This window comes from Pleuronectes platessa, chromosome 6 (genome assembly GCF_947347685.1).
Source record: "Pleuronectes platessa chromosome 6, fPlePla1.1, whole genome shotgun sequence".
NCBI lineage: Eukaryota > Metazoa > Chordata > Actinopteri > Pleuronectiformes > Pleuronectidae > Pleuronectes > Pleuronectes platessa.
The window spans coordinates 19467994-19495621 of NC_070631.1; the positions used below are offsets into that span (position 1 = coordinate 19467994).

General features: G+C 42.1%; 1 protein-coding gene and 2 non-coding genes across 3 annotated transcripts in view; all 3 read left to right on the forward strand.

Annotated features, from left to right (window-relative positions):
* The window catches only part of bsna (bassoon presynaptic cytomatrix protein a), a 107918-nt gene that overhangs the window by 63924 nt on the left and 16366 nt on the right, over positions 1-27628 (forward strand). Inside the window, exons 4-5 of the mRNA XM_053425226.1 lie at positions 13606-14040; positions 22069-27456. Of these exons, the coding sequence (XP_053281201.1) occupies positions 13606-14040; positions 22069-27456 (5823 nt within the window). The remainder of the gene's footprint in view (positions 1-13605; positions 14041-22068; positions 27457-27628) is intronic.
* trnar-ccu (transfer RNA arginine (anticodon CCU)) lies at positions 15845-15917 on the forward strand. The gene has a single exon. It is a non-coding gene; the product is annotated as a tRNA-Arg (tRNA).
* On the forward strand, positions 17908-17980 carry trnar-ccu (transfer RNA arginine (anticodon CCU)). The gene has a single exon. It is a non-coding gene; the product is annotated as a tRNA-Arg (tRNA).

Below are 27628 nucleotides of genomic sequence, written 5' to 3' on the forward strand. Positions count from 1 at the left end.
AATTTGTCTCTCTCCCTTCTTCTTCCAACGCTGGCTGCCCTCGCACCAGTGGGACATCAGTTTCTGGTCTGGTTCTCTCTGTCCTATTCCATGAACAAATGATGGGGGAAGAGAATCATCTATGACACTTAATCAATGCCAATCGGAGCTGCAGTGACAGGCATCATGTCATCTCTGTCCAGAGATGACAAATAATCAGCATGAAGTGGCCGTGTTGTCCCTGAAGCTATTCTGCTGATCTTCAGACAACCAGGCATAGTGCACATACACACACGTAAACTCACACAAATACAGATTAATAATCTTAATAACATGTGAATAAATCACATCAAAAACATGTCTGGTAAGCAAAGGCCTTTAAACTTAAGATATCCAAAATACCATTAATATAAGTATAACCATCATTAGCCAGCAACCATTTTTCAGTTTTTTATGTCTAAAGCTCCTCCACCTTACCTTACTCTCTTTAGAACCTGTATTTACTTGATGTCTTCTTTTTCCATTGTTTATGTATTTATTTACTTTATATTTTTAATTTAAAGGAAAACCTTTTTCTAAAGTCCACATCCGTTTAAGCTGAAAATAATAGAGGCCAAACATATATATGGAAAACTATATCGTTAGAGACGGCAAAGGCACATTTAAAACTTGACTGTTTATGTAAACATTGCTAGGGAGAGGACCAGAGGAGTGGAGGCCGACTGGAAGAGAGACAAGAAACAATTCAAGAGGAACTAAATGTAAATGAGGAGAAAAGAAAAGAGGAGAAAGGAGAAAAACAGCTGCAGCAGTGTGATTCATCTGGAGCCCTCGTCGTTCAGAGCAGGTGGATAATTCCACTGCACAGTGTGAGCACGTTCCTACTGGGAGATCTGATTGGACGAGAGGGTAGAGGTCCCTGGTTTGTGACTGTGTACCCTCTGTTTGCAAGACTCTGTGTTCGCTGGTGTCTGAATACATCAACATATTTATATGGGGGCATCGTTTTTTAGGCTAGGTTGGTATGTATGTGCGCTGGTGATGGAGGTGTGCGTTCCACGTGGTGCATTGTATTGGGGGCATTGGGTAAAATCCTGCACAAATATCACCCTGCAGCTGCACACACACACACCCACACACAGACACACACTGCTTGGGCTGCTGTGTAGTAGGGATGTCACCGTCAGACATAGATTATGGTCTTTTAGATGGAGGCCAGGAACAACTGATGCCAGGAAAATCCTGCAACTCAGCATCTGATTAAACACGAACACTGTTATGATCTTGTGCTGGAGTGAGCACTTTGCTACAATCTCTGCCTAGCATGTGGCTAAAAACAAATGAGCAGCCATACCAGCAGAGGGTCACCCTGTCCTTCCACATCTCACTCACCACTCAAACCAATAACAGGGGTCGCTGCAATATAAATGAGGCTTCTCCTGTTGAAGTGCTCTTGAGCAAAACACTGGAGCTCAGAAATGGCAGAGTGAAGACTGACCTAGATATTGTGTGGCTGCACAGTATGCAAAAAAAGTGTGTGATTTTTTATAGAGGGTGACTCAGCACACTGTAAGTCAGGGTCAACAGACACACACACTCACACACGCACACACGTATTGGGGGGAAATCAGAGCAGCTGGGGGTGGAGGGGGTGAGTCACACATTGAAGGACAGATGACACTGACCTAAACACACTTTGTGTGTGTGTGTGTGTGTGTGTGTGTGTGTGTGTGTGTGTGTGTGTGTGTGGACCTCTACAACTTCCACTTCGAGGTGACAAATTTGGTATTGGTTGGATATCATATGGTTTATTAACTCACATGAAGTAACTTTGTATGCACCTTAAAATCATACAACTCATAAAGAGAAGTCTAGTCAAAACTCCTCCAAACGCTCTCTTTCAAGTGGCTGCTTTTTGAGAGCGAGCGTTTGAAAGTTTGGATTGCCAAGATGTCAGGTACTATTGCATCAGCAAAGCAAACATTTATTTTTGAAACTTCTTATTTGCCGATGGTGAGGATGAGACTCTCTTAGTAAAGTAAATTAGTCACAACTGATTTGGGAGAGTCATTATTTTGTTCTCATGCTTCAGTTCATAATGTGGGGTTAAGTTTCTGAATCACAGTCCACAACAGAAATTATCCACAGCTTCTGATTTTAGGCTGTCTGTGTGTGTGTGGCTGTGCCTGAGGAGCTTTGAGAGGGCTGAAAATAAAAGCACGTCACAGGTACAGTTTGTGTTTTTTTTTCTGTTTGTGTTCTCAGCAGCAGCAGCAGCAGGAGCAGTCATGTCTGACCCTGTCACCTCTGTGCGAGCTTCACTCTCAGAGTTGCTCTTTCAAAAGACGGAGCTTGTGTTTTTGTCTAAATGTCAACACGGCGTCGGCTCTGTTCTGGGGAGGCAGTGATGCTCTTTCCAAACAACCACATGCACACTCACACACACACACACACACACACACAAATACACACGCAAACACAAGCAGCTAAGACAGTGCTCACATATCCCAGCATTCAGGCACCAGGACACAGCATAAACACACTGAATGGAAATGCACACACACACACGCGCACAGATATCATAGCCGCAAAGCATTTCTCCGCCAGTTTCATGAGGCAGAACTAATTCACTGTACATTTTTGGAATCCGCCTCTCTTTTCGCCTCCTCCTCCCCCTCCTCCCCCTTCTCCTCCTCCTTCCCTCTCTCGCCTCATCCTCCTCTCCTCTCTCTTTTCTAATTCATTAATATCCTTATCATCTGCCTCTTCCTCTCTTTTTCACTCTGACATTTTGCATGCGCCTATTCTGGCTCTCTGATTACTTCTTTTTCCCCCGTTCTCTCTCCCTCCTTTTCTCTTTAAATAATATATTCTTTGAAGAATTTTCATAATAAATTGCAGAATTTTTTTTAACCCAGGGTATGTTTAAAGAGAGTAGCACAAGCCCTTAATGACCATGGGGTTCGTTGCTGCTCAGGATCAGTATAATTTGACACGGAAAAGGCTGCCATAAATCAGAACATTTATTAAGAGAGCCTAATTCACCACCCCATATTTGTCAATGTGTAATATACCAATAAGCTCAGTTTACCAAGCCTTAAACTGAGGTACAGTCTCTATCTTGCTGTCTCGCATGGGAAGGGAAAACCCAAAATAATCCAATCATCAGAAACTACATTCTTCTTTCTTTCTGTCGTCCTACATTTTTCCTGACACCTCTTCATCCTCATATTTAATCTTTTCTTTCTTTCAATCCTGTTTTTTGTCTTTTACCAACTTCATACCCAATTTCTTCTTTAACGTGTAGGAGTTGGTGGTTTTCCACAGCAGCCCAACCTGGCACCAAATTAAATTAACAAACCACCCAAAAAAATAATGAAACTATAGACCTGTATATAAAGATGGACGGCATGATTACGCAACTAAAGTGGGGCCAAAGCATCTTGATCTCCTCCTAGTGGCTGGCTGTAGTACAGGTCATAAACCTCGCTCCCTCCATGTTAATGGCAACCTAGTATTATGTAGTTAGATTAAATAAATATAGAGCCAACGTGTTGTGGTGAAAAACTGGAAGACTTCTCCTCTCCTCTCCTCTCCTCTCCTCTCCTCTCCTTTCCTCTCCTCTCCCCTACCCTCCCCTCCTCTCCTCATCCATTCCTTGTCAAACTTTTCTTTCCTCTAACATCCTCCCTAGCATCTGTCTGATCATGTCTCTTTTCATTCACCGCGGGATGAGCGAGCACCCCACCACCCCACCCACCCATAATGCTCCTGTCCAAGTGAGCGCTGCCTCCTGCACTTCAAAGTACACTCTTCAGCACTTCAAAGGCTGCAGTCTCTCTCTCGCTGAAAAACCAAGGCCAGATAAATTAAATCCTAATATTACCCAGCACCCCTCCCCTACCACCAAGAATGAGGTTCAAATATGTGTACACACACAGCGAGACAAAAACTTCAACATGATCAACTTTTGTGTCCCCAAAGACATAATTTGTGTTGCAGCTCTGCAGGTGAAAACAAGAAAAATAAGGGTTGAATATGAAGTCTAAGAATAGAAGTGCAGAAGTCACATTATGAAGTAAGAATACAAAAAAGCAAGTTTTCAAACTTAGCTTAAAGACATTGTTTAAATAGTATATAATTTATATTTAGGTTTGTCAACAGCAAAAAAATAGTCACTCTGGCGGTGTTTGGGTGTAGTTACTAAAATGTTCAATTTCTTTCTATTAAATATAAAGAAAACAAACTATGCAAATGTTGTTTTAATGTTGCTCTCTAGACACAACTTATTTATGCAGAGGAAGTCAATCTGAGCTTGTTATAGCTACAAATGTTATAGCTTATTCATTTGCAAACAACTACCCACATCATTCATCAGAGGCAGTGCAACATTTACAGCCATTTAGAATTTTTCTATCAACAAGCCATTGTCCTGCATGGGCCTGTAGCACACACTGGATTTACCAGAGCTTTTTCACTGAAAACAGCTGCCTGCTGCTGTCAGAAACATGGCTGATGATTCATGAGACTGAACTAGAACACATTAACTGTGCTGTAAAAACAAGACAACAAGCTGAAAGAGGATTAAAAAGCCCTGCACGTGTGACGGTCTCTGTTTTGCTCTGCTGCTATTTCTATGTATTTCACTGGAGTCAGGTTTAATGGAAGCAGTGTAACTTTATTCTGCAACATCTGCAACATCTGCAACATATATGGGACAAACAGCCACAGTCATCTACAAAAGAAAGTTGCATATTACTTTACAGGTTTCATACACTAAATTAACCATAAGCAACTAACTAAAACACTAACACGAAAGAAAGACAACCTACCGATAGCGAGAGCACCTGCTTCTGAGGTAAAAACAAAGTGCGCCAGACTTAATCCCCCAGAAGCTCCCGCGATAGGTTTTCAAAATAAAAGACACGGCAAAATAAAAGAAATACATAATAACAGTGACTGCTGTCCCACATTGAACAGGATTTAACAAACAACATATTTACACCGTTACACACGCATGGTGAGGATTCCCAGCAACACCATTCTTATCAAGGCACAGTACTTTGATTCACTGCTAAATCAAATAGTAAATCGATTTAGATTAAGTTCTAGTGAATCATTTTATGTTTCAATGGTGTAATTTGTTATGAGGGACATTAAATGACATAAGTTGAAATAGATAAATAAATAATTAAATACATGTGCCTTGTTGATCAGTGCTGAGACTGTCAGGCTCACTGCAGCCCCCTGGAGAGAGAGAGAGAGAGAGAGAGAGAGAGAGAGAGAGAGAGAGAGAGAGAGAGAGAGAGAGAGAGAGAGAGAGAGAGAGAGAGAGAGAGAGAGAGAGAGAGAGAGAGAGAGAGAGAGAGAGCCTGTTTAAAGATATGTGTGTCAGATTCTCAACAAGTCTTGGCTCCCATTGTTCAGTTTAATTCTCCCAACCACGAAGGCTTCCACCTCTCGGCCAGTAGACATGACTCAAGTCAGGTCACTGGTTCCAATCCCAGGTTTGTTGTGGAAGGAAAGCTCTGTCATCAGTGTTAAACGATTTTACCTCTACCCTATTTATCCCTCTGCTAATAACCCTTTAGTGTGAAAACATCAGTGGGTCGTTTCAGGCCTGTGACCAAATGTCAATTGCTCTGGGGGTTTTGTGAGAAAATTCTCCTCAAACTTAACTTCCTGTTAAAGTAAAGGTCTTCAGGCAGTCATCATTTAATATCCAAATAATCCCACAGGAAGACCAAGTGATGTTTTGTCTGATAGTTTTGGGTTATGGAAGGCAGCTTAGATTAAGCTACTTTCCATTAACTTTAGCGGTTGGCTGAGGTATCTACTTGACCTTTTAGACGGCAAGTGCTTGTAATTGGTGAAAACAAATAGACAGAATGCTTGGTGATTTGGGTGTAGCCTCAAATAATTTTTTCTCTGGCTCATTCAGGTTTTGGATGGGAAAATGCACACCCTAGCTGCAGCCAAATCCATAGACTTAGCCCTAATAAGGGTGCCTGTTAGCTCACTTTGCGTGTGCAGAGGATTGGATGTTAGCACTGTTGTTCTCCTTGTTTCAGAGAGTGTTGGTACTCCAGTTTACTCCCACAGTCCAAGGATTTGCAGATTGGGGGTTAGGTTAATTTGACGGTCTAATTTGTCCATAGGTGTGAACATGAGTATGAATCGTTGTTTGTCTCTGCATGTTGGCCCTGAGGTGGACTGGCAACCTGTCCAGGGTGTACCCCGCCACTCGCCCTAATGTCAGCTGGGATTGACGCGATGCTCATTGAAAAAGCAATATAGATAATGGTGGATGGACTAACCCTAGCAATAAGCTATGCTTAGGAGCAAAGAACGCTTTTGTTGAGTTCAACAGCACGACACATTAAGTGAACAAGGAGCTGGAGGACATTTGTTGCAGGTTCTCAATATGTTGGAGATTATAGAAGCTGGAGAAGATAGAGCCCTGGCGACGTAGGAGTCTTATGTCATTATGTGCCACATAAATAGAGAAGAGGTTTACCCTTGTCTGAAGGGTTAATCAAATTATAATAGTCATAGTCGACCACTGTTTTATTCGGTATCCAGCTATGAAATGACAACATATGCGAATAAGTTCCTCCCACACATAGTATCAGCTGAGGAAGGAGGTGGGCAGATAAACCTCATCTGGGTTTTACATCTGCACGGTGAAGAGAGAAAGACAGAAAGTAGGTAGTTGAAGAGGTATAATGTGGGCAATAAAACGAAATGTGTACATATTAGCACAAACACATGTATAAATCCTTATGCCCACTTCTCTGCCTCTCACAATACAGTTACATAATTACAAAGGATCCACTGTGATGATAAAAGAAAAATATTTAGAAAAATAAAAAATATAGGTTTTTAGCTACATAAGCAGGATAAGGAAACCGAATCTCCTCTTGCCATTTCTACTTCCCATCCATACTCACTGTCCACTCTTCCTTCCCTTCCTCCTCTTTATTTCTACCATTGTTTGTCCCCTCTACCTCCACTTCTAATTTATCTCTTGCCTTTTCTCTCCTTCACTGGTTTTCACACCTATAATTCATCCCCTCCTATCTTTCCTCCCCCAGCATCTCCTCTCCTCCTCTATACTTCCTCAGCCCTCTAATTTATTCCTCAATTCCTTCCCCTCCTTCTTTTACTCCTCCTCCACCTTTAATTCATACCTTCCTTCCTTTTCTCATCAATTCTGATTTCATCCTCTCCCCAACTCCCTCTCCTGCTTGTGTCAGTCTCTTCTAAACTCTTATCTCCAGCTTTTATGGCTTCTTGTCCTCCATTTTCTTTCCCTCTCCTTCTCTTGTTCTCTCCATCCCTGCCTTTCTTGCTTCTTACAGTGCGAAAGGAGTGTTGGATAAAACCCTCCACCGTTAATCCGGCTGGTGTGTGTCTATGTGTGCATATATGTGTATGCTTATGTACAGATCTCACAAATGTCACTGCTTCCTTACAATAATATCCCCGTTGTGTTATCCCATAGGACACATGTGTGTGAGTGTGTGTGTGTGTGTTTGTGGATGTGGATGTTTAGGCTAAGTGTGCGTAATGTTAATATTGCCTGCACAAGCCAAGAATAATACTCTTTAATTTTAATTAGCTCTGGTGTTGAGAGTATGTAATTAACAAAGCCCTATAACAGAGTTTAATAGAATAAACGTGTATAATGTTGTTTATTCTGGAAATGTCAGATGTCTGAGTAAATACATTTACTGCATTTGCATGCTTGATTTATCTCATTTCAATTTGGTATATTTCAAATGAGTTCCCTGTATTGTGTTGGCCACACAACAGAAAATCTAAAATACATTTAAAGACATCTTACTATTTTCAATCAAACAATGATCCGTAATAACTTTGCTATTGCTGTTAGTAAAATACTTATTAATTGTAAATCAAAACATATTTAAACAAACTACAACTGATTCAGATATACTGCATCAAACAAGAATGTCTGTAAAGGTTCGTGCGGAAGATCTAATCAGATCCTTTACTTTGGTTAAGATACAGCATTGTATCAACTCCATTTACAAAATACGTAAATCCCACCTCCTCCATGGTCAATGTGGTCTCATGAAAAACTTTGTAAGATATCTTATGAAAAGTAATGTCCAATTTTTCGTAGAGACTCCAACGAAATGCTCTAAACGATAAGTACGCCTGCTCAGACATCTGCAGCGCTCTGATCAAGCAAGATGGCGGATATTGCTGTATTTTTGGTGGGAGACGCTATATTTTATGGTATAGGGTGGAACATTGACCAAACTTGAAACTCAAAGTACACATCAAGTACATTTTTCTGAAAGAGGGTTTCTGTCATTTTGGATAGTTCTCATCATAAGAGCTGGTGTGACCTAGCTACTGTCGCTCCATCCCCGATCACTACTGCTTTGAATCTGGCTCCAAATAGGCAAGGTGGCCGCCCTCGTTTTAGAAATAATTTGACTGAATTTCTGGATAGTTCAAGCAAGTGGAGACACATTGTCCAACTTTCTATACAGTCTATATGTTCCCAACCGATGGGCTTGGCCCCTCCAAGGGGTCACATGGTCTGAGTGGTTGTCATTGAAGAGAAAAAAAAAAGATCTACATCACAAATATACCCCTCATTGATGGACACTGGACAGGGAGTGAAGAAGAAGAGAAGAATGAGTTGGATAAGGAAAGGCGAGAGAGGAAGAATAAAGAAACCAAAGAAAAATCGAAACATGTCTCAGTGGACTAAGGTGAAGAGAGGAAATAAAACTGTTCAGAGGAGACAGATCTCCAGAGGCAGGGATTAAGATGGAGATATAGAACAAGACGTAGTTGTCTGAAAATAGCAGGAGGAGAAAGCGTTGATGTGGGAGGGCTCCAGTGAAAGACGGTCTTTGTTGTCATATAAAAGTGCGACTCGTCACATTCTGATGTAAGCTGCGCAGCGAGTGGTAAAACCTGCCTCCAAACTCACATGGTGTCACTGGGTTCAAGACTGTTAAATAATTAGACAGGCAGCGAATCAGGAAGTACCCATCGAGGGAGGGTGGAAGATTGTTCTGACATGTTCAAATGAATTATAGAATATACGAAAAGAAATTGAAAGTTTTATGGTATTTTACATTTTTAAAGACAAAAAGGTGCACAGTTTTGGAAGTTATTCATTTGTGTGTTTCATGATTAGAGGCTGTTACAGGAGACAGTGTTACTGCTGTGCAGGAAACACAGGTTTACAGTACACATTGTTTCATGGGTGTGTCCTTCTGTACGTTTACTGTCTGCTATAGCTCAGAGAAAGTGCACAGCTCAGCAGATTCTGCAGCTACATTCCGAGTGAATTGATGGTTCCATCAGCCATCAATCATAACCTGTCTATGCCGTTATTGGCTCATCGATGTTTGGCCAGGGGTTGCTGTTGTATTGCTGCAGAACATTTTCATATGAAGTTCACTGTGAGGCTTTCGCCATGATGGTGATGATGATGATGATCGTCATCACCATGCAGTACGCAGAGGCAGTGCTTAACGTATGAATACTGCTGAGGAGATCGCTTGATTTAGTTTCAAACACATCAACAAGAATCGACTGTTATCACCACAACTTCTTCTGACATCTTCATCCTGAGATATTTGTTTTTTTTCGTGTCTTCCGCTCGTTCAAAGTGTAATCAACAAACAAATCATCACTGGTGCTTTCACCCAACACCATCCTTATCATCATCAATGTCTCTCTGTTGTTCACTTCAAACGGCTGCCCCCTCTCCCCATATCTCTCTCTCTCTCTCTCTCTCTCTCTCTCTCTCTCTCTCTCTCTCTCTCTCTCATTACTAGGGGCAAAGCTGAATTGCTGTGTGCGTGCACACACTAGTGCATGGTTGGTGTCACTCACTTTCTCCTCCTCTTGTTCTTCCTCCTTCTGCATGTCATCTCATTCTGGTTAGCCTTCAGCTGCACAGGCCTCCTCCATTTTGCATTGATGTGAACCGTGTGTCTACATGTGTGTGTGCTTGTGTAAGTATGAGTGTATGTGTGCACTGCAGTAGAGTGCAGCCTGAAGCAGCAGCCAGTGCCAGGGAAGGGTGCGCTTGAGCAGAACAATGGCACTCCGGGTAAAAATAGCCCTCTCTCTGTTGGGGGGCGAGAAAAGGAGACAGACGGGGGAGAGAGAGAAGAGAGCTAAGAGGAAGGGGAAGATGTTTAGCGATCATGTAGTGAAGAGACAAAAGAGAGAGGAGCTGCAGGAGCTAATGTGTGAAAAGTAAAGAAAATGGATGAGAATGACTCAGAATGGAAGTGAAGTGAAACTGAGAAAAGTAGAGAAGCTTAGAGAAGTATGCCACTCCATATCTTCAATGAAGGGAGGCAGTATTTACACAATAGTATTTGATTATGTTTAGAATATGATTGGTTGAATTAGGTACAACAAAAATTCAGTAAAATTTATATATTTTTTTTAAATAAATATGAATGTCTATGTCAACAATATAAGTGTATGTAAAATTGCGTATAAAATACACAAATGGCAGTGAACCATGTTTCTACGTCATGCATCAGATAAAGGGAAAGGAAAAGAAGGCAATACCAAATCCCCTTTAAATGATGTATTTTCCTCAGGGCCAATTTGTGACAAGTACGTTACATTCATTGATGAGTAATAGTGAGGCCTCCCTGCGGCCGAGTGTGGGGGTTGAGCAGAGGGATGAGTTATTTCTACACTTCTGTCATGAATCCAATCCAGTACTGGAAGAGATAGGATGCACAGTAGATCCATATGAATTAAAGACGGATCCATAACTTTTCCTTTTATTGAACAGAAAAAGAAAGGTAGGCTGTAAATGAGCGATAGGAAAAAAAGAGAGAGTGGGAAATGTAAAAGAAACACAGGGGGCTGGACGGTAGAGCCAAAATACAATCCCCCAACAGATTTCAAAAGGACTTTTAGAAAGAAAGAGGAGAGAGAAAGGAGAGAGAGTCTGAAGGCATAACATGCTTCAGACTGAAGGCGGCGGAAGAATGGAAAACAGCAGCGCTTCTCAAAAAGAGTTAGGACTGATAGAGCATTTCAGTGAGTGTTATTGACAGGAGGAGAAAGGCCCAGATTGTTGGTGCTATGTAGGTTAAGTGGTGCAGCGATGGGGCACTTTGCAAGACAACACACACACACACACACACAGACACACACCAACGTGATGTGATGTGATTTGCCGGACTTTAGGGTCTAAAACTGATTCAACAGTCTCAGACACTACGGTATATATTTACATATACAGTCTATAGTGTGCTGGTTCTCTGGAGGTGCCTACACACATACCATGTTGTGATATACACACATGGTCTCTAATCATTTAAAACACAATCCTCTACCACCCCAAGTTAGAAGAAAGGAATCATTTATGTGTATTTACATTGAACTGGAAGATATAAATGTAACAATATTTACAATAGTCAGTTGATATACAGTAGCTTCTATATGTGGAATTTGAGCTATGGTTCAGTATTATATCTCTGAGTGCAGAAACAATAAGTGAATCGCTTAATTGACGATTTGTTGTTTTCTGAGTTGATCAACAGAGACGTCATTGTCAGCTATTTTAAGTCATTTCTCAAGGTAACACGTCAAACACTTACTGGTTACAGCTTCTTTTTCTCTCATATCCTTCGTGCTCAGAATGCTGAGCACAGCCTGATTAAGTCTGGTCGGGTTCTCAGATTGCTCAAGTGTTTTGACACTTACACTAGTCATTTGTTCCACTTTTGAAAATGCTCCTTTGCATTTGGATGCTGAAATCTTTTCAGTGGAAGAAAGAGGTTCTGTAGAATTTGTGGGTTTAAAAACTACTTTAAAGAGAGTAGCAGAAAAATGGTCCTGAGATTGTTCACATTTTTTAGAGCAACTCAAGATGACTAAGTTGTGTTCCTCAGGGAGAGCTGGGTTGCAGCTAGATACAGATCCATTGTCTCCTCTACTTCTTTTTGCTGTTCGATACCAGATCTGTGTTTTAACAACAACAAAAAAAGCTCAGCGAGCTGGAACCTTTAGAGCTGCTGGACACATGATCAAGGTTATTGCAGAATAAACAAACAAAATAGTTTATAATATCTGTCTAACCTTGGCTGGCAGTAAAAAGCAAATGAGAGACTTTGGGGGACGTGATAAAAAGAGAATTTGAGGCTCTGTGGTCTGTAATTAACACTCAGTAGTGTCCACCCCTCAAACCTGAAGAGCCTTTGTCACTTGCATTAGTCACTGGGACGGAGAGAGAATTTAGTTTGGCACCTAATTGCAGATAAACTCTCAAAAGGCATTCAGATAAAGACAAAGCAGGAGCGAGATATAGTGAGGAGAGATAAAAAAGGACAAAATGAGGAGGAGTGTAAGAAAGAGGCCTCCTGAGTATGTTGCAAAGAGAGAAAACAGGGAAGATTAAATGAGTGGGTGGAAAAGAGCAGAGATGGAAGAGAAGTGTCGAGGAGGAAGGGGTTGTATCTATCAATAATTCATGACATGAATTACACAGCTGCTCTTCAGCCCCAAACAACAGCTACTGTCCTGGGTAGAGACAGACAAATAATAAACATGTGGTACTGGAGGAAGAAAAACTATTTGAAATCATGAAAATAGGACAGGGGTGTCCAAACTACGGCCCGCGGGCCATCTGCGGCCCGCCATCCATAATTTTTTTTTTTTTTTTTTTTTTTTTTTTAACCTAACAATTTTAGTAGCACTTAAACGGCACTTAATTATAGCACTTTGTAGTTTTGCTCTATTTATGAAAATGTTTACTTTCTTGATTCTTGTTGTTCTGGGTTTGAACCGTTGAATGCACTTATTGTAAGTCGCTTTGGATAAAAGCTACAGCTAAATGAAATGTAATGTGATGGACTATGGCCCACTGTATTGCAGCTTTTCCTCAGGACGCCGCCATTTTTTCTGAGAGTTCACCATCAAAAACTTTTTAAAAAAGTGATGAGTCAATACTATGTTCTGCATGGTCTGTGGCAGGATATTTGATGTGAGTATGCAGTTTTTGTCAGTCTGCCTCACAGTGTTGATGTGATGAAAATAGCGTGCAGCCCTTGCAGCCTTCAGAGTGACTTGGCCTTTTAGAAGTGTGTGTAAGCCAAACTCATACTGTTTCAGCTATGTCTGGAAATGAGATTTGCTGGGTGTATGCAGTATGTGCATGTGTGTGTGTTTGTGTGTGTGTTTGTCTGGTTGTGTCTCTAGTCTGCTCGACGAAGTGGAATCGACACAAGGAATGTTAAGAATTTGAATCAGTGTGTTAAAGGGTCAATCTTATTTAACCTAAGATGTTGAACCGAACACATCATTCCAGTGTGACCCGGGAGGAGAAGTTGCACAGCGAAGAGGATTAAATCCTTTTTTATTGACACACACCCACACAAACTACAAACAATATAATCACATATTTGTTGAGTTTAAAAAAAAACATTTTATAAACCAATCAATATTGCATTCCAAAGCTCAATCTGAAAGCACCTTTCATAAAATCAGGGCTTGTGACAGCAAAGAATATTTATTGACCATATTATGGTACTAATCTAATAAAAAGTATTACCGTAACATTAGGCTCATTGTCATTAACTTCTGTTGTTTTTTTGTTCTCAGAAAAAGGAGTGGTTATGTCTCAACTGTCAGACCCAGCGGCTGATGTCTGGAGGCAGTCTTGACGATACACCCCTAACCGTTCCTCATCCGTCTCCCAAGCACCAGCCAATGGGCTCGCCCCGTCACCAGGTACCAACCAGCCAGCAGAGCCCTCTCCACAAACCTGCCAATCAGCAAGGGCTCAAGACAGGCCAGGGCCAGAAACCGCAGACGGGAACTGTCAGTGGCGGACCATTTGCACCCACTGTCGCCAAACAACCGACCGACACCAAGACCACCACACCAGCTACGGCACCGGTCCCGACCAAGGACACCCAACAACAACCGAAACCCACAGAGACAAAGCCCAAGTCGGAGTCTGAGAACCAAACCTCCCATAAGAAAGGAGAGCAGATGACACCAGTCACTGAAATTAAGAAGTCCAGGCATTATGATGTAAGTCAGATTTTAAATTAACATTTTCCAGTGTTTTCTGTCTGTTGAACTATGGCGAGAGACAAAAGGTGATACTAATGATAACATGGTTTAACCAGTGTCACTTGTGAAAGGGGAACCAAACAAATAATGTACTAACAGAGGCACTAGTGTTGTGACTTTCAAAGGGAGCCGAGTCTTATGTGTTTATGAGCCGTTCTTGTTAACAGTGTGCCCAAATTTCATCCACTGCCCCCCGTAAATTAATAAAATCCGAGCCAGTGATGCTTCTCCCCTTTACATTAACAGTAAGAACATTCCCCTCTTCCAGGAATTTAACTTTTCTTCAGGTTATGTGCCAGTGGTGAGTGATGGCCTGCTATAAGGATACTTTTAAAGAAACTTAAACTGTTCAAATCGCAGTATGAAATGATGGCAAAATATCGCCTTAATTCTGTTTGAATACTGCCAAAGCACAATCTTCCTCCTCGTGTCTGCACTATGTGTGTGTGTGTATGTTTTTTGATAAAGGGAGTAACCCCTTAAAGTCCCCTGGACAATGATGAGCTGTTTTTAAAACGCTCTCAGAGGAACAGGGTCATAAGATCCAGCTCCCTTCAACGAGCCATAATTCCCAGCACTAAGAGGCACAATAGGAGGTTTTGGTTCTGCAACATTTCTACTACCTGTAAACCATAGTGTCACATTAAGGCCTATGGACCAAACATTGTTATTGTTGTGTGAATATTATACTTTGACAGTATCTATCCAGGTGACGCTCTGCTTTACATTCATGCAGTTTTTCCATCACTGTAATGAGTTTAAGCCAAAACTCTAAGTTCGACATCAGGGCAAGCATGCAGGGTAGTGGTGTATTAATTTCCCCAATCCATGGCAGTCCTCATTTTTTAAAGAAAAAATACGAGTCCCACCCTCCACACACACACAAACACTGCTGACTTAAATATGCCCAGGGGTTCTGCAAGCTCAGGGTTATTACCCTTCTTCCTGAGCTAATTAAACTAGCCTAGCTAGCTAAATTTAAATAGAATATCATTGCATAATTTACATAAGTTATAGTATTATTTGTGAAATGAAAAAGAGTTTTTGTTTCAGTAGAGTAAATGATCACTCAATAGGCTGCACCTGAAGCAGTGGCAGTTGCTTGGGCTTGGATTATCATGGTATAGTTGTTTTTGATCGTGATACAATTGGTTGTATGGGATTCATGACATCTCCCAGGTACCCAAGTTGACTGATTCTGTGAATCCATAGGCATGGACAAAATGTAGTAGTGCCGTGTTTTCAGCCAAAATGTGTGAAAAATACATCTGAAGTGTTCCCCAGTGGCCTTATGGATACGGCACTGGCCTCCTAAGCTAGCGGAAGCATGCTGGGCCCATAACCAAGAGTGCGAAAGATCTTAACTATCCTCTGCTGTTTTACCAGGGGGCTTTGCACCCTGTACAACTCATTCCTAACGTCTCTACCCAGACACCTCAGTACCCAACCGTGACCCTAATGACTCACATAATAGCAGGGGGTTCTATGGATTACAGTTAACTATAGCCATTCACACCTTGACTCAGTGTACAACATAGGCCAACGAGCCATTGGGGTTTTCAGTGACGTACCTGTTGAACCGAACAACTCTCGACACACAGATTCACGCATGTTAAACACTGAAACCTCCCAGTTAATACAGAGAAAGCCTTTTGGATTAGAGGCCAAACATCTTTCATAAACATAAGCAAGTAAAGTTGCTTATGTCAGTTCATAGTGCCGTGTTTTCAGCCAAAATGTGTGAAAAACACATCTGAAGAGTGCCCCAGTGGCCTAATGGATAAGGCACTGGCCTCCTAAGCCAGGGATTGTGGGTTCGAGTCCCATCTGGGGTGTGTGAGAGCAGAGTGGCGCAGCAGAAGCGTGCTGGGCCCATAACCCAGAGGTTGATAGATCGAAACTATCCTCTGCTATCTGTCTTTTACCAAGGGGCTTTGCACATTTGCGGGTCAGCACGATACAACTCATTCCTAACATCTCTACATAGACACCTTAATACCCATCATTGACCCCTATGACTCACATAATAGCAGGGGGTTCTATGGCTTACTGTTAACTATAGCCATTCACACCTTGACTCAGTGTACAACTTAGACCAATAAGCCATTGGGGGTTTCAACGACGTACCTGTTGAGCCCAATGACTCTTGACACAACCAACCACGCTCGTTTAATACCTGAAACATCCCAGTTACAGTTTTTTTCGATTGCTTAAGCACGATTTTCAAAACAGGGCCCGGTGTTTCAAACACTAAACACAATCAGCAGAACCACACATCCAATCAGCAGAACACCTCAGATCCTTTGCAAAACTAAACACTCTTGTAAAAACTATACACTTATTTATCAAAACCATATTTTTTTGCCATATGAAACACACACGCTTCAAATTACTTAATACTGCTTTAGCCAGTTACACACTGCTGTTGCTAACCTTAAACACTTTTAGCAATTCCAGTTCTCAGTGATTAGAGTTCTATAAGTGAAGTACTCTGAGAAAGTAAATATACAATAAATTCACCAAACACTACACAAGACCAATGCTGCAGTCCCATGAAAATTGAATTTATTTCTCTCCATATCCCCAAATCTGTCAACGTGTCAACATGGAGAATCACAACAAAACATGTCCCAGTTTTCATGCAACTACAGGAGTTTGCATAACACTGTAAGCTCGACAAATATCAGACAAGCAGAAAATTCTGTATCGAGTACAGGCTTCAATGAGGGGTACCTGAGCCTGGGGCTGGAGATCGTAAACCCTCCACCGCCATGCCGAGAAAAATTCTTTGATCGGGTTTAGAGACGGAGAGTATGGTGGAAGGTATGGTACTGTAAACTGTGGAAGGTGTTGAAACCAGTTCTGGACCAGAGCAGAGCGGTGGAATGACACATTGTCCCAGATGACAATGGATTGCATCTGGTGCCTGTGGTTTACTGCTGTGACGATGTTGTGTAATCGGTTCAAAGATGTGAGAATGTGAGGTGTGTTGTAAGGGCCCATATTGGCGCGACGGAGGAGGACCCCATTCTGTGTAGTGGCAGCACAAAAGGTGATGTTACCCCCACGTTGCACTGGGACAGGGATTATAGCCCCGTGGCCAATGGTATTTCTGCCTCTCCTTCTTGCTTTTGTCAGGTTGAACCCTGCCTCATCATGCGATTTCCTCAGCATCCATCTGTAAAACTCTCAGAAATACAGTGAAAGACAAGATTGTGTAGTTCAGCATAGTTTTGGAATACAGTACATTTACATTATAAAAGTTATGTGTGCAGTATGCAACATCACACACAACATCATTACTAATGCCGCAGCCGCGACCTTCTCCTCCTCCGTGGATTCCCCCTCTCACCCTCACTCTTCTTCTTTTTTGAGCACAAACACCATTTTGGTTGAAAACAGGTGAACTCAGCTGATGCATTTTTAAAGTGCTTAAACCTGATTGGTGTGTCTACAAGTAAGCATCATGTGTTTGAACACCTGATGGCGTTTAACCAATTGTTTAACCAATTGGCCCATAGGGGTGGTCATTTGACAGGCAGTGCTTGGGAATTGCAAGGAAGTGACATCTTGATATACTTCTGTGTTTAATGTATACAAGTGTGTTTAGTGTTTTGCAGATCACTGTGTGTATTGTTTTGGTTTGATAAATGTGTTATACTTTTGATTTTAGTGTTTATGCAATCGAAAAAAACTGTAACACCGAGAAAGCATTTTGGATTAGAGGCCAAACATCTTTCATAAACATAAGCAAGTAAAGTTGCTCATTTTGATCCATAGTGCTGTGTTTACAGCCAAAATGTGTGAAAAACACATCTGAAGAGTGCCCCAGTGGCCTAATGGATAAGGCACTGGCCTCCTAAGCCAGGGATTGTGGGTTCGAGTCCCATCTGGGGTGTGTGAGAGCAGAGTGGCGCAGCGGAAACGTGCTGGGCCCATAACCCAGAGGTTGATAGCTTGAAACTATCCTCTGCTATCTGTGTTTTACCAGGGGGCTTTGCACCTTTGTGGGTCAGACCCTCACAACTCATTCCTAGCATCTCTACCCAGACACCTCAATATCCAGCCGTGACCCTAATTACTCGTATAATAGCAGGTTCTATGGCTTCAGTTAACATAGAACCATTTACACCGGCCAACGTCCCATCTGCTATTAATAGATTATCAGAAGGTGATTGACTGAAAAGATTTAGCATAGTGACACTCCAGATTTTTAATGAAGTACCTGTACAACATACATGCCATAAGCCATTTAACAGAACAAATATGGGTAATTGGTAGAGATGAGCCGGATACTCCGCTGAAACGAGTATCCGGTACAGATAAAGCACTTTTGCCGAGCACGAGTATTATACGAGTAATACGAGTCAATATCTGTGCTCGGACTGAATGAAAATCCTCACACAGCGTCACAGCGCTCCTCCCCTTCACACACCGCTCTGATCACTCACTCACAGAACAGATCTCTGTCTCTCAGTCACTCAGGTTCGCGGGTCTTTTCCGTTAACGTTTAGGGTTTCTTCAGCTTGAAGTTTGTTTTTATTTCAGTTTGTACTTACTTATTAACCAGTAGAGTTCTGTTAAACGTGGGTTCGTTCAGACATGGTACTTTTTTTTTTTAAACAGTTTGTTAAGTTATCCTTACTCACTTAGCGTAAAAAGTATGAGCAGAGCGTCTGTTTCAAAAATACTTTATTCTCTGTACACCGGCTCTGTTCATCCGTTAAATGCACAGGTAACAAGGGGACCAACTGACAACACACGTGATACAAAACAGAAACCGTAACACCTCTAACAAACGGGCAATAGTGCTACCGTAAAACAATAAGAGCGTTCTCTATACTGATAATTTAACACAGTTTTTTTTTTTTTACTTCACGCATTGAGTGTCTGACTACTCTCTAGCATCTGGCTACTCTCTCTCTCTCTCTCTCCCTCTCTCTGCCGGTCGTTGGAGTTTTTTTTTTTTTTTTTTAAACCGTCAGTTGTCTCTAACCAGTTTAGTGTCTGACACTTTCTAGGTAGTAGTGGTATAAAAAATATTACAAATTAAGCTACACACACACACACACACACACACACCTGGTGTGGAAATAAATTTAAAAAAAATTAAAATAAAAAAATCATTTTTCAAAGTTAAAAAAGAAAGTTATGTTGAGTATGAAAACACTTGTTATTACATTTCACTTCATAATTGCAACAGCATGTGTTGTATTCATTGTTGCAAAACTTGTTCTGTAAAATAGTTTGTTTGCTATTGTGATCAAAATCATTGATCTGAAGCTCAATGCTGATGCTGTCCTGTAATAGTTTTCTAATCAGTAATAAATATAACAATTTCTGATCAACCCATATCAATTGCATGCTTAAAATAACATACTGGTTAAAGACCCGCCCGTTTCAAGACAACCCGGCCTACTTCCGGGTTAAATCCAACCCACTTCCGGGTTAAATCACACCCACTTCCGGGTTAGGCCCCGCCCACTCCGAGTACGGATACGGATACAGATAATTCATATGGTTAACAGATACAGATACAGATAATGCTGTACTCGCTCATCCCTAGTAATTGGGTTTGTGTTGTCTTACCCTTGAGAAATTGACCAGCTATTCTCAAATTCAATCACTTTGATATTTCCCTCAAGTGTTTAGACAATGTTAAAAGACAAATGAAAAATTGTTGTCCTGCTGTTGTGATGCAAAGTAAATCCAAACACCATTCATTCTTTTGACAGTAACATTATCATGCTGAATTACATCTTTTTCCGGCATGTTTCGTGCTGTTATAAATTCAAGGCTTACCTTTCTTTTGTAACTTGGTCAGTGATCCATAACAAAGACTTCCTGAAAATAATTTACTTCAGTCAAACTCAAACTCAACCACAAGTTACTCAACCACAAACTGTGTACTCTTTCTCATATGCCTTAGTTCAGCTTAGTATTATTTCCAGTTCCATTTAACTTTGTTTTTCTAATTAAAGATCACATTTACTAATTACATTGACAATTGATATGCATGAATGTTTATGCTTTGAGCCATTATCTATTGACAAGAATTCTGGATCTTTACCCCTATATTAAGAAATGTTATCTGTTCTCTTGATTTTGTGGTTGTCATTATATTTCCTCCTGTATCCTTAAAGCACAAATCACCGTATATATTTTTAGTATAAATTACTTTACTTCACCAAGTTGAAACTAAATTCTATACAAATCACTAGGCACTTTACATAACACACTGACTGGCACTGAGCATTGTGGTTTGAGATGATGCCTGATTATTTAGAATTGTCAGCTGAACCAATTACTTTCTCCTTTGGCACTGTTGTCCATGGCTGTTTGGAAAGCATGTCATTGATTCCTTCCTTACAGAATGCTGAGACTGAAAGTGGCAGCAAGGCAGTCATGGATTACCTTGGGGAGAAAGATAGAGAGAGAGACACAAACAGAGGGAGAATGAGTCTTATTCAGCAGCAGCTGTTACGCCTTTTGAAATATGATCGGCATGCGATGAATATGCAAACAACCAAGCAGTCAGCTGAAGTAAAACTGCTGCAGGCCTTTTCAAAGGCTGCGCCGACCTCCTTCAGGGGCTGCTTTGAATTTTAAGTACAGAGATCTCAATGAAAAGTCTCATCTATAGTATTGTTGCTGTCATGAAATGGGTTTCTAGAAAACATTTTCATAATTTCTATATATTTTGTATTTTTCCTCCACCCCCCTTTCCTTTACCAGGTTAGTCCCTTTGAGTTTATAATTTGGCATGTTATTAACCAACATCCAAGACTGAGCCATTGATGAATGAGTTTTGTGTAGTTTTTGCAGTCATATTAATTCCATGAAGTAACTTTGAGCTCATCTTGAAAATAAGATTGTTTGAATCCACATTAAAAAAAATGCTTTACTAACCTCTTTCCATCAATGGCTCAAAAACGGTGGAAAACAAAAGCCTAAGTCTGCTCAGCTATGTAGCTTTGAATACTTTGATTACTGTTTAATTATGTTGTCATTTATCTTATTTTTTCAGATTAATTTCTTATTAAAGAAAATATACTTTTAATCTTTTATCGTTGCCTACTAAGTCTTTTCTCTATAACATGCCTTAACTTGACAGAACTTCTCCAGAACTACATTGTAATTAAATCAAAGTATGTATTTATGTTTTTGTTAAAGGGGCAGACTTAGCTGTTAGTCATGAAGTATGATATAATATAATATTTATAATACTGTTTATTAAGTTTTGGAAATAGGAAGGGCGACTCTCTGCATTTAGTAAGTTTGTACAATATATGTAAATGTTTAGTCTTTTCTCTGTAACTCTACATTTATTGTGTACTCTTTGAATTCAGTGTTGTCACTTTTTGTCTTCGTTAATTTCACCTACTAAACATTCAGTTTTGGCCCATATATCCATTAGCTCATGAACAAGTCAGATGGAAAAACTTTCATCAAATTTGAATAATTTCTGTAATAGGATTTAAGGGTTCATATGATCAGAAATTACTGCTAGCTAGTCAAGTTTATAACTTGGTAGGATTCCCTAAAGAGAGATTTTGAAATAATATAGCAAGACATTTTTTTTTTTGTTTTTGTTCTTGTTTAAAATGAAATATATTCATAGCACCCGGGCGCAGATGTTACAAAAATAATGAATAAAGCACATTGATCATGTGACATTAAAAACCAATTAGAATACAAAATATACATAAACCTCTTGCTTTCACAAAATTCGCTGTAGTTTCTATGACGATAATTTTAGATGTAGAACTCAAAAGAGCCGTTGCTGTCATAGCTAAACCTATTCTTCACTCTAGGTTTTTTATGACGGGTGATGATGAGATATATCACTCAAATCGAATCTGTTTTTCCTACTTGATTTTTTTGCTGAAAATATTTTAGACATTAAAATATTTGAATTAGGCCGAAACAAAATTTCTAAGCGTCCAAATTTATGTGGGCTTAAACTGTTTCTTCTTCTCTCTTTAGGATACAAAAAGCAGCAGTACCCAGGACTTGTCACGCAGCCCCCAAAGCCTCAGTGACACCGGCTACTCATCTGACGGCATCTCCAGCTCCCATAGTGAAATTACAGGTCTAATCCAAGAAGAGGAGATGAAACTTAGCGAAAGGGGAATCTGTGGGCGGGGCTCGCCGCCAAGTCCTTCTGAGATTACCAAGCTAGAGAGTTCCATGAGGCCTTTGCTGGAGAAGAGTCTCTCTGAAGAGAAGGGAGACAGAAGGGGAAGAAAGCAAAAAGACAGAGATTTGGATGACAGAGGAAAGCAGCGCCCACGCTCCCTGTCAATCCCACCAGATGCATATGACTCCGACGAGGAATTAGAGGACATAATGGAGGAAGAAGAAGATGGAGGAGACTGGGAGAGTAAACGAAAGGAAGGAAAGGAGGAGAAGAGGGAGAAGAAAAAGAAGGAAAAAGAGGCTGAACCCACAGAAATGACTGATGAGGAGTTCATGCGGAGACAAATAATGGAGATGAGTGCGGATGAAATGAATGAGGAGGAGGAAGAGATGGAGGAAGAGGAGGACGAGGAAGATGAAGGATATGGCTACCAGAAACCCAAGAAAGGCCACCATAAGCAAATCATCTCTGACTCAGGGAAAGAGAAGAGACGCCTTCAACACCACTCCAGCAGTTTTGAGGAAGAAACTAAGAGCTCTTCTGATGTTTATAAAGGCTCAGTGGAGGAAGGTGAGGAAGATGTGATGGCATCACAAGGAGGCCTGAGGCGCTTTAAAACCATTGAACTAAATAACACCAATAGCTACAGCAGAGACATGGACCTGAGCAGTGAAAATGATCTGAACCTTGATCGGGAACCAGAGCTAGAGATGGAGAGCCTGACAGGATCTCCTGAAGAACGTTCTCGTGGTGATTACTCATCCACTCTGCCACCCACCTCATCCTCCTATGGCTCTGGCCAGTCTCCTACTTCCATCTCATCAATGGAAGAGGACAGTGACAGTAGCCCCAGTCGGAGACAAAGACTGGAGGAGGCCAAGCAGCAAAGGAAAGCTCGCCACCGATCCCATGGCCCTCTCCTTCCCACCATTGAGGATTCTTCAGAAGAGGATGAACTGAGAGAGGAGGAAGAACTTCTTAGAGAGCAGGAGAAGATGAGGGAGGTAGAACAACATAGAATAAGGAGCACAGCACGAAAGACCAAGAGAGATAAAGAAGAGCTAAGGGCTCAGAGGCGCAGAGAGAGGTCCAAGACACCACCTAGCAATCTCTCACCCATTGAAGATGCTTCTCCAACCGAAGAACTGAGACAAGCTGCAGAAATGGAGGAGCTCCATCGCTCCTCTGCTTCTGAGTATTCCCCTCAGAGTTTGGACTCAGAGGCTGAGGGATATGAGTCCAAACTTTACAAATCAGGCAGTGAGTACAACCTCCCAACCTTTATGTCTCTTTACTCACCAGTAGAGAAATCATCAACAACAACAACAACTACCATGGCACCGTCCTCAACTTCAAAACCCCTAAAGAGTGCTGAAGAAGTTTATGAGGAGATGATGAGAAAGGCAGAGATGCTGCAAAAACAACAGAAACAACAACAGCAACAGCAGCAACAACAAGGTCGGCATGGGCAGTACTATGAGGAGGATATAAATGGACAAGGTTATGATGATGAGTTTGAATATGAACAAGAACAAACAGGATATGACAATGAGGCAGCAGAGACAGAAACTGATATTTATGAGGAGATCCGGCAGACATCGCAAAACATCACCAAGATGCAGCAGGCCACTGATGAGCAAGTAGAGATTGAAATTGAGAGCTCCTACCCAGAAAAACAGCTCCTAGACACAGGCTCAGCCTTTGCTAAGCTGCTGGAGCAGAGCAATGCTCTATTGACCCCAGGCACCAGCCCAACCCAGATCTCTGCTCCTGTCTCCTTTGCTGAAAGTGGAGGACGAATCCCAGATGTTCGAGTAACACAGCACTTTTCTTCAAAGGATGGACACAAAGATAGGATCAAAACCCAAGCAGGAAAGAATGGAATAACCCCCACAGTGGCTGCCACCACTATTGCAGCTTATGGAGTTTATGCCAGAGATGCAGTAACTATTTCGCAGACTAGTTCGAGCCAGACTATGACATCTACTCAGTCTGGAATACATGTCCGACCCACAGCAGGGCCTGCCACATCCTCTGCTACAGTTTCAAGCGTATGCAGCAAGATTGCAGAGATTACCCAAGCCTACAGTCAAAGAGAGGTTATCACAAGGAGGGTAGGGGATACCAGGGGTGTCCAAGTGCGAGACAGCTCAACATCCTCCACTGAGAGAATTATTGAGCCACGTTCTCCCAAGTATACAACTTATTACAGAAGCACCAGTCCTCCTCTGTCTCCCTCACCACCACCACAGAGTCCCACTCGGTCACCTTCGAGAAGGGATACAGCAGAATTTTCCACACAGACATTCAGTTCAGAATTGCGAATGGATTCCGCTGGATCTGGGCCCACATCTCCAGTGATGGCTCAGGGCACCCAAACATCAAATCGAGCAGTTTCCCCGCGGCTGTATCGACAGCAGTCTTCCCAAGATGCCCCATATTCCCCACCTCCAAGCCCGGCTAGACCAATGACAGTCAACACTGCAACTTCTCCTCTGTCTTCGCCCACTCGATTTAGCCGTCAATCAACATTTGACACCTACTCCCCTTGTAACAGCCCCCCAGATACGCCACCTTACCAACATTCTCCTGACCGCAGCTTCTACCGAACACAAAGAGTGGAGAAGGTAAATGTGGGAACAAGTATGGTCACCACAACCAGCACTTACACAAGAGGATCAGTGTCAATGGATAACATCTCCCTCTGTCGAATATCTAATGTCCCAGGTACTTCAAGGGTAGAGCAGGGCCATATGATACAAGGTGGAAGTGTTGTTGACCTCAGAACAGCCACCAAACCAGCCCCTATTATCATGACTGACCAAGGAATGGATCTTACCTCATTAGCCACTGAAAGCAGGAAATACCATGGTGGTTCAGAGGGTAGCAGACATTCAACAATTGTACAGCCACTGATAATGAACCTGAACACCCAGGAGACCATCACACCAACCACTGTGAGTGTCACTGTGGCTGCTTCAATGTTCATGATCCAGCCTAAACAGCCAGCAGTCTATGGTGACCCACATCAAAATCTAATGGATCTGGGCCAGGGCATGGGTTCGGCTGTGTGTCTTTCACAGAACAAACCACAAATTGCACCTCCAACTGACCCATCAATACCGAAAATTGATGCCAAACTGGAAGACCTCAGTATCCAACAGAGAGAGCTACAACTACAACAAGAGAAGCTCCAGAAGCAACAAGAGATTCTTGAGCAGCAGTTGCATCAGCACCATCAGATGCAACAGCATCAGCAACAAGCATCAGCTTTAGCCAGGTACAACCTTACCGGCCAGGTTTCACCATTAATTAAAAAAGACATGCTTGTCAGCCAGACAAGCACAACCTCAACTGTGGTCAGTGCAGTATCACCAGCCATTAACGCTGAACTGTATGGCACTGGTCCCATAGAGCTGAAAGGTAAGCCCAGTCCTCCTGGTATGATGTCAGGTGGTAAATCACCACATAGCATGGTAGTACAGATGGATGGAGGACCAGAGCAGGTCAGGGCAGTAACTCAGCTAGTGCAAGTTGAAGAAGGACAGGATGCGCTGGAGCAGACTGGTGGCCAAATTAAACCTGACAACCAACCAGCTTGCTGTGATGTTGTTTACAGACTTCCATTTGGTGGAATATGTGTTGGTGTTTCTGAGCAAGATGGCATAAGGCCTCCCTCTGCCCAACCTCTCACCTATGAGTCTGACCAAGAAAGACAACCTGTAAGGTATGATGAATATCCAATGGATGGACGTAAAGCTTACACATTACCTTTCCCTGGTAAGCTCCAGCCTTCAATGTCTGATACAAATCTAGCTGAAGTTGGGCTACAGTCTTACCAATCCAAACTAGAACAACACCTCCAAGGCACAGGGGAGCTTGCCATAGATTTAACTGCCATGAAACACGGGTATGGAGGGTATATAGGGATGCAGTATGGCTCCTACACAGATTTACGCCACGGAGGAGACATACCAGCCCAAACACTGCCTATAAGGAGATATAATTCATTGTCTAACATTAGTTCAGACTATGGTTACACTCCTCGTGACATTGCTAACTTCCAAGAAGCAAACCTGGCTCAGTACAGTGCTACCACTGCCAGGGAGATTAGCCGGATGTGTTCAGCACTCAATTCCATCGATCGGTATGGAAGCAGCCCAGATTTGATGCAGTTTGGCACTCTGGGGAGAGGAAATGGGACTGGGTCCTCCAGACTTGTAGCAGGTCTTGGCATGAGACAAAACATGCTATTTGGACTTGATGGGAAGCCAATATCCCACAGTCAAGCACTAACCAACCTTATCAATGCCAGGCAGGCCAGTCTCAGAGCCATGTACCCTGCTGCTATTAGGTCTTCCGATGGTATGATCTACTCCACCATTCAGACCCCCATTGCTTCTACACTTCCCATTACAACCCAACCTGCATCTGCTCTTCACCCACTTCTGCGTGGGGTCTACAGGGCATATCCCTCTGCCAATATGACACCTGTGCCCTTATCTAGTCTTACCAGACTCCCTATGAGCCCAAGAATTCCTGTATCTGGACAAAATCTAGTCCGTTACCCAGGACCAGGTCTTCTCCAAACAACATCAGCCACTGCCACTACTGATGCTGCAGCAACAGCATTCACACTAGTAGGTGCCCCCGTGTCTGTTTCTACAACTAGTAGCTCATCAGTCCAGGATGAACCAGTTTACCTTGGTAAAGGTGCCACATTGACCTCATCATCAGCAGAAATTACCTCAATAGTAGGAACAGTTGTTATACCAACACAACCACAGCAGCAGCAGCCAATAAACCTGTCACAGGCACACCTGAACAGTCAACAACAACAACAACAACAAGGGACAACTGCTCAGCAGCAACAGCCGCCTCCTCCAGCAGCACATGCCTATCCTCCCTCAGGTCCTTCACACACCCAGGGCTACTCTCAACCTCCACTAGGCCCGTCTGCCCCTTCTGGTGGTTTGCCAATTGCAGGGGGTCTTCCTCCCTTTCCTCCACCAGGTGCCATACACAAGGAGGGTGAAACAGAGGCAGAGAGGCTGCATCGGCAGCAGGAGCAGCTTCTACAGATGGAGAGGGAGCGTGTAGAGCTGGAGAAACTCCGGCAACTGCGCCTGCAGGAGGAGCTGGAACGGGAGAGGATTGAGCTAAAGCACCACAGGGAGAAGGAGCAGATGCTGGTGCAGAGAGAGTTACATGATCTGCAGTCCATCAAGGAACAGGTAGAAAGAGAAACAGACCAAATCAAAAGTTTGAAAGTTGGTGGTCTTGTTGTTTTGTGGTTGTTTTATTTTGCATTTTTATATGTTGCACTGTTTTTTTCTGTTGTTGTCGTAATATTACTTGTCTTGTATTTAGGTTTTCCTCATTTTGTGTAAATTAAAATTGCTTTTG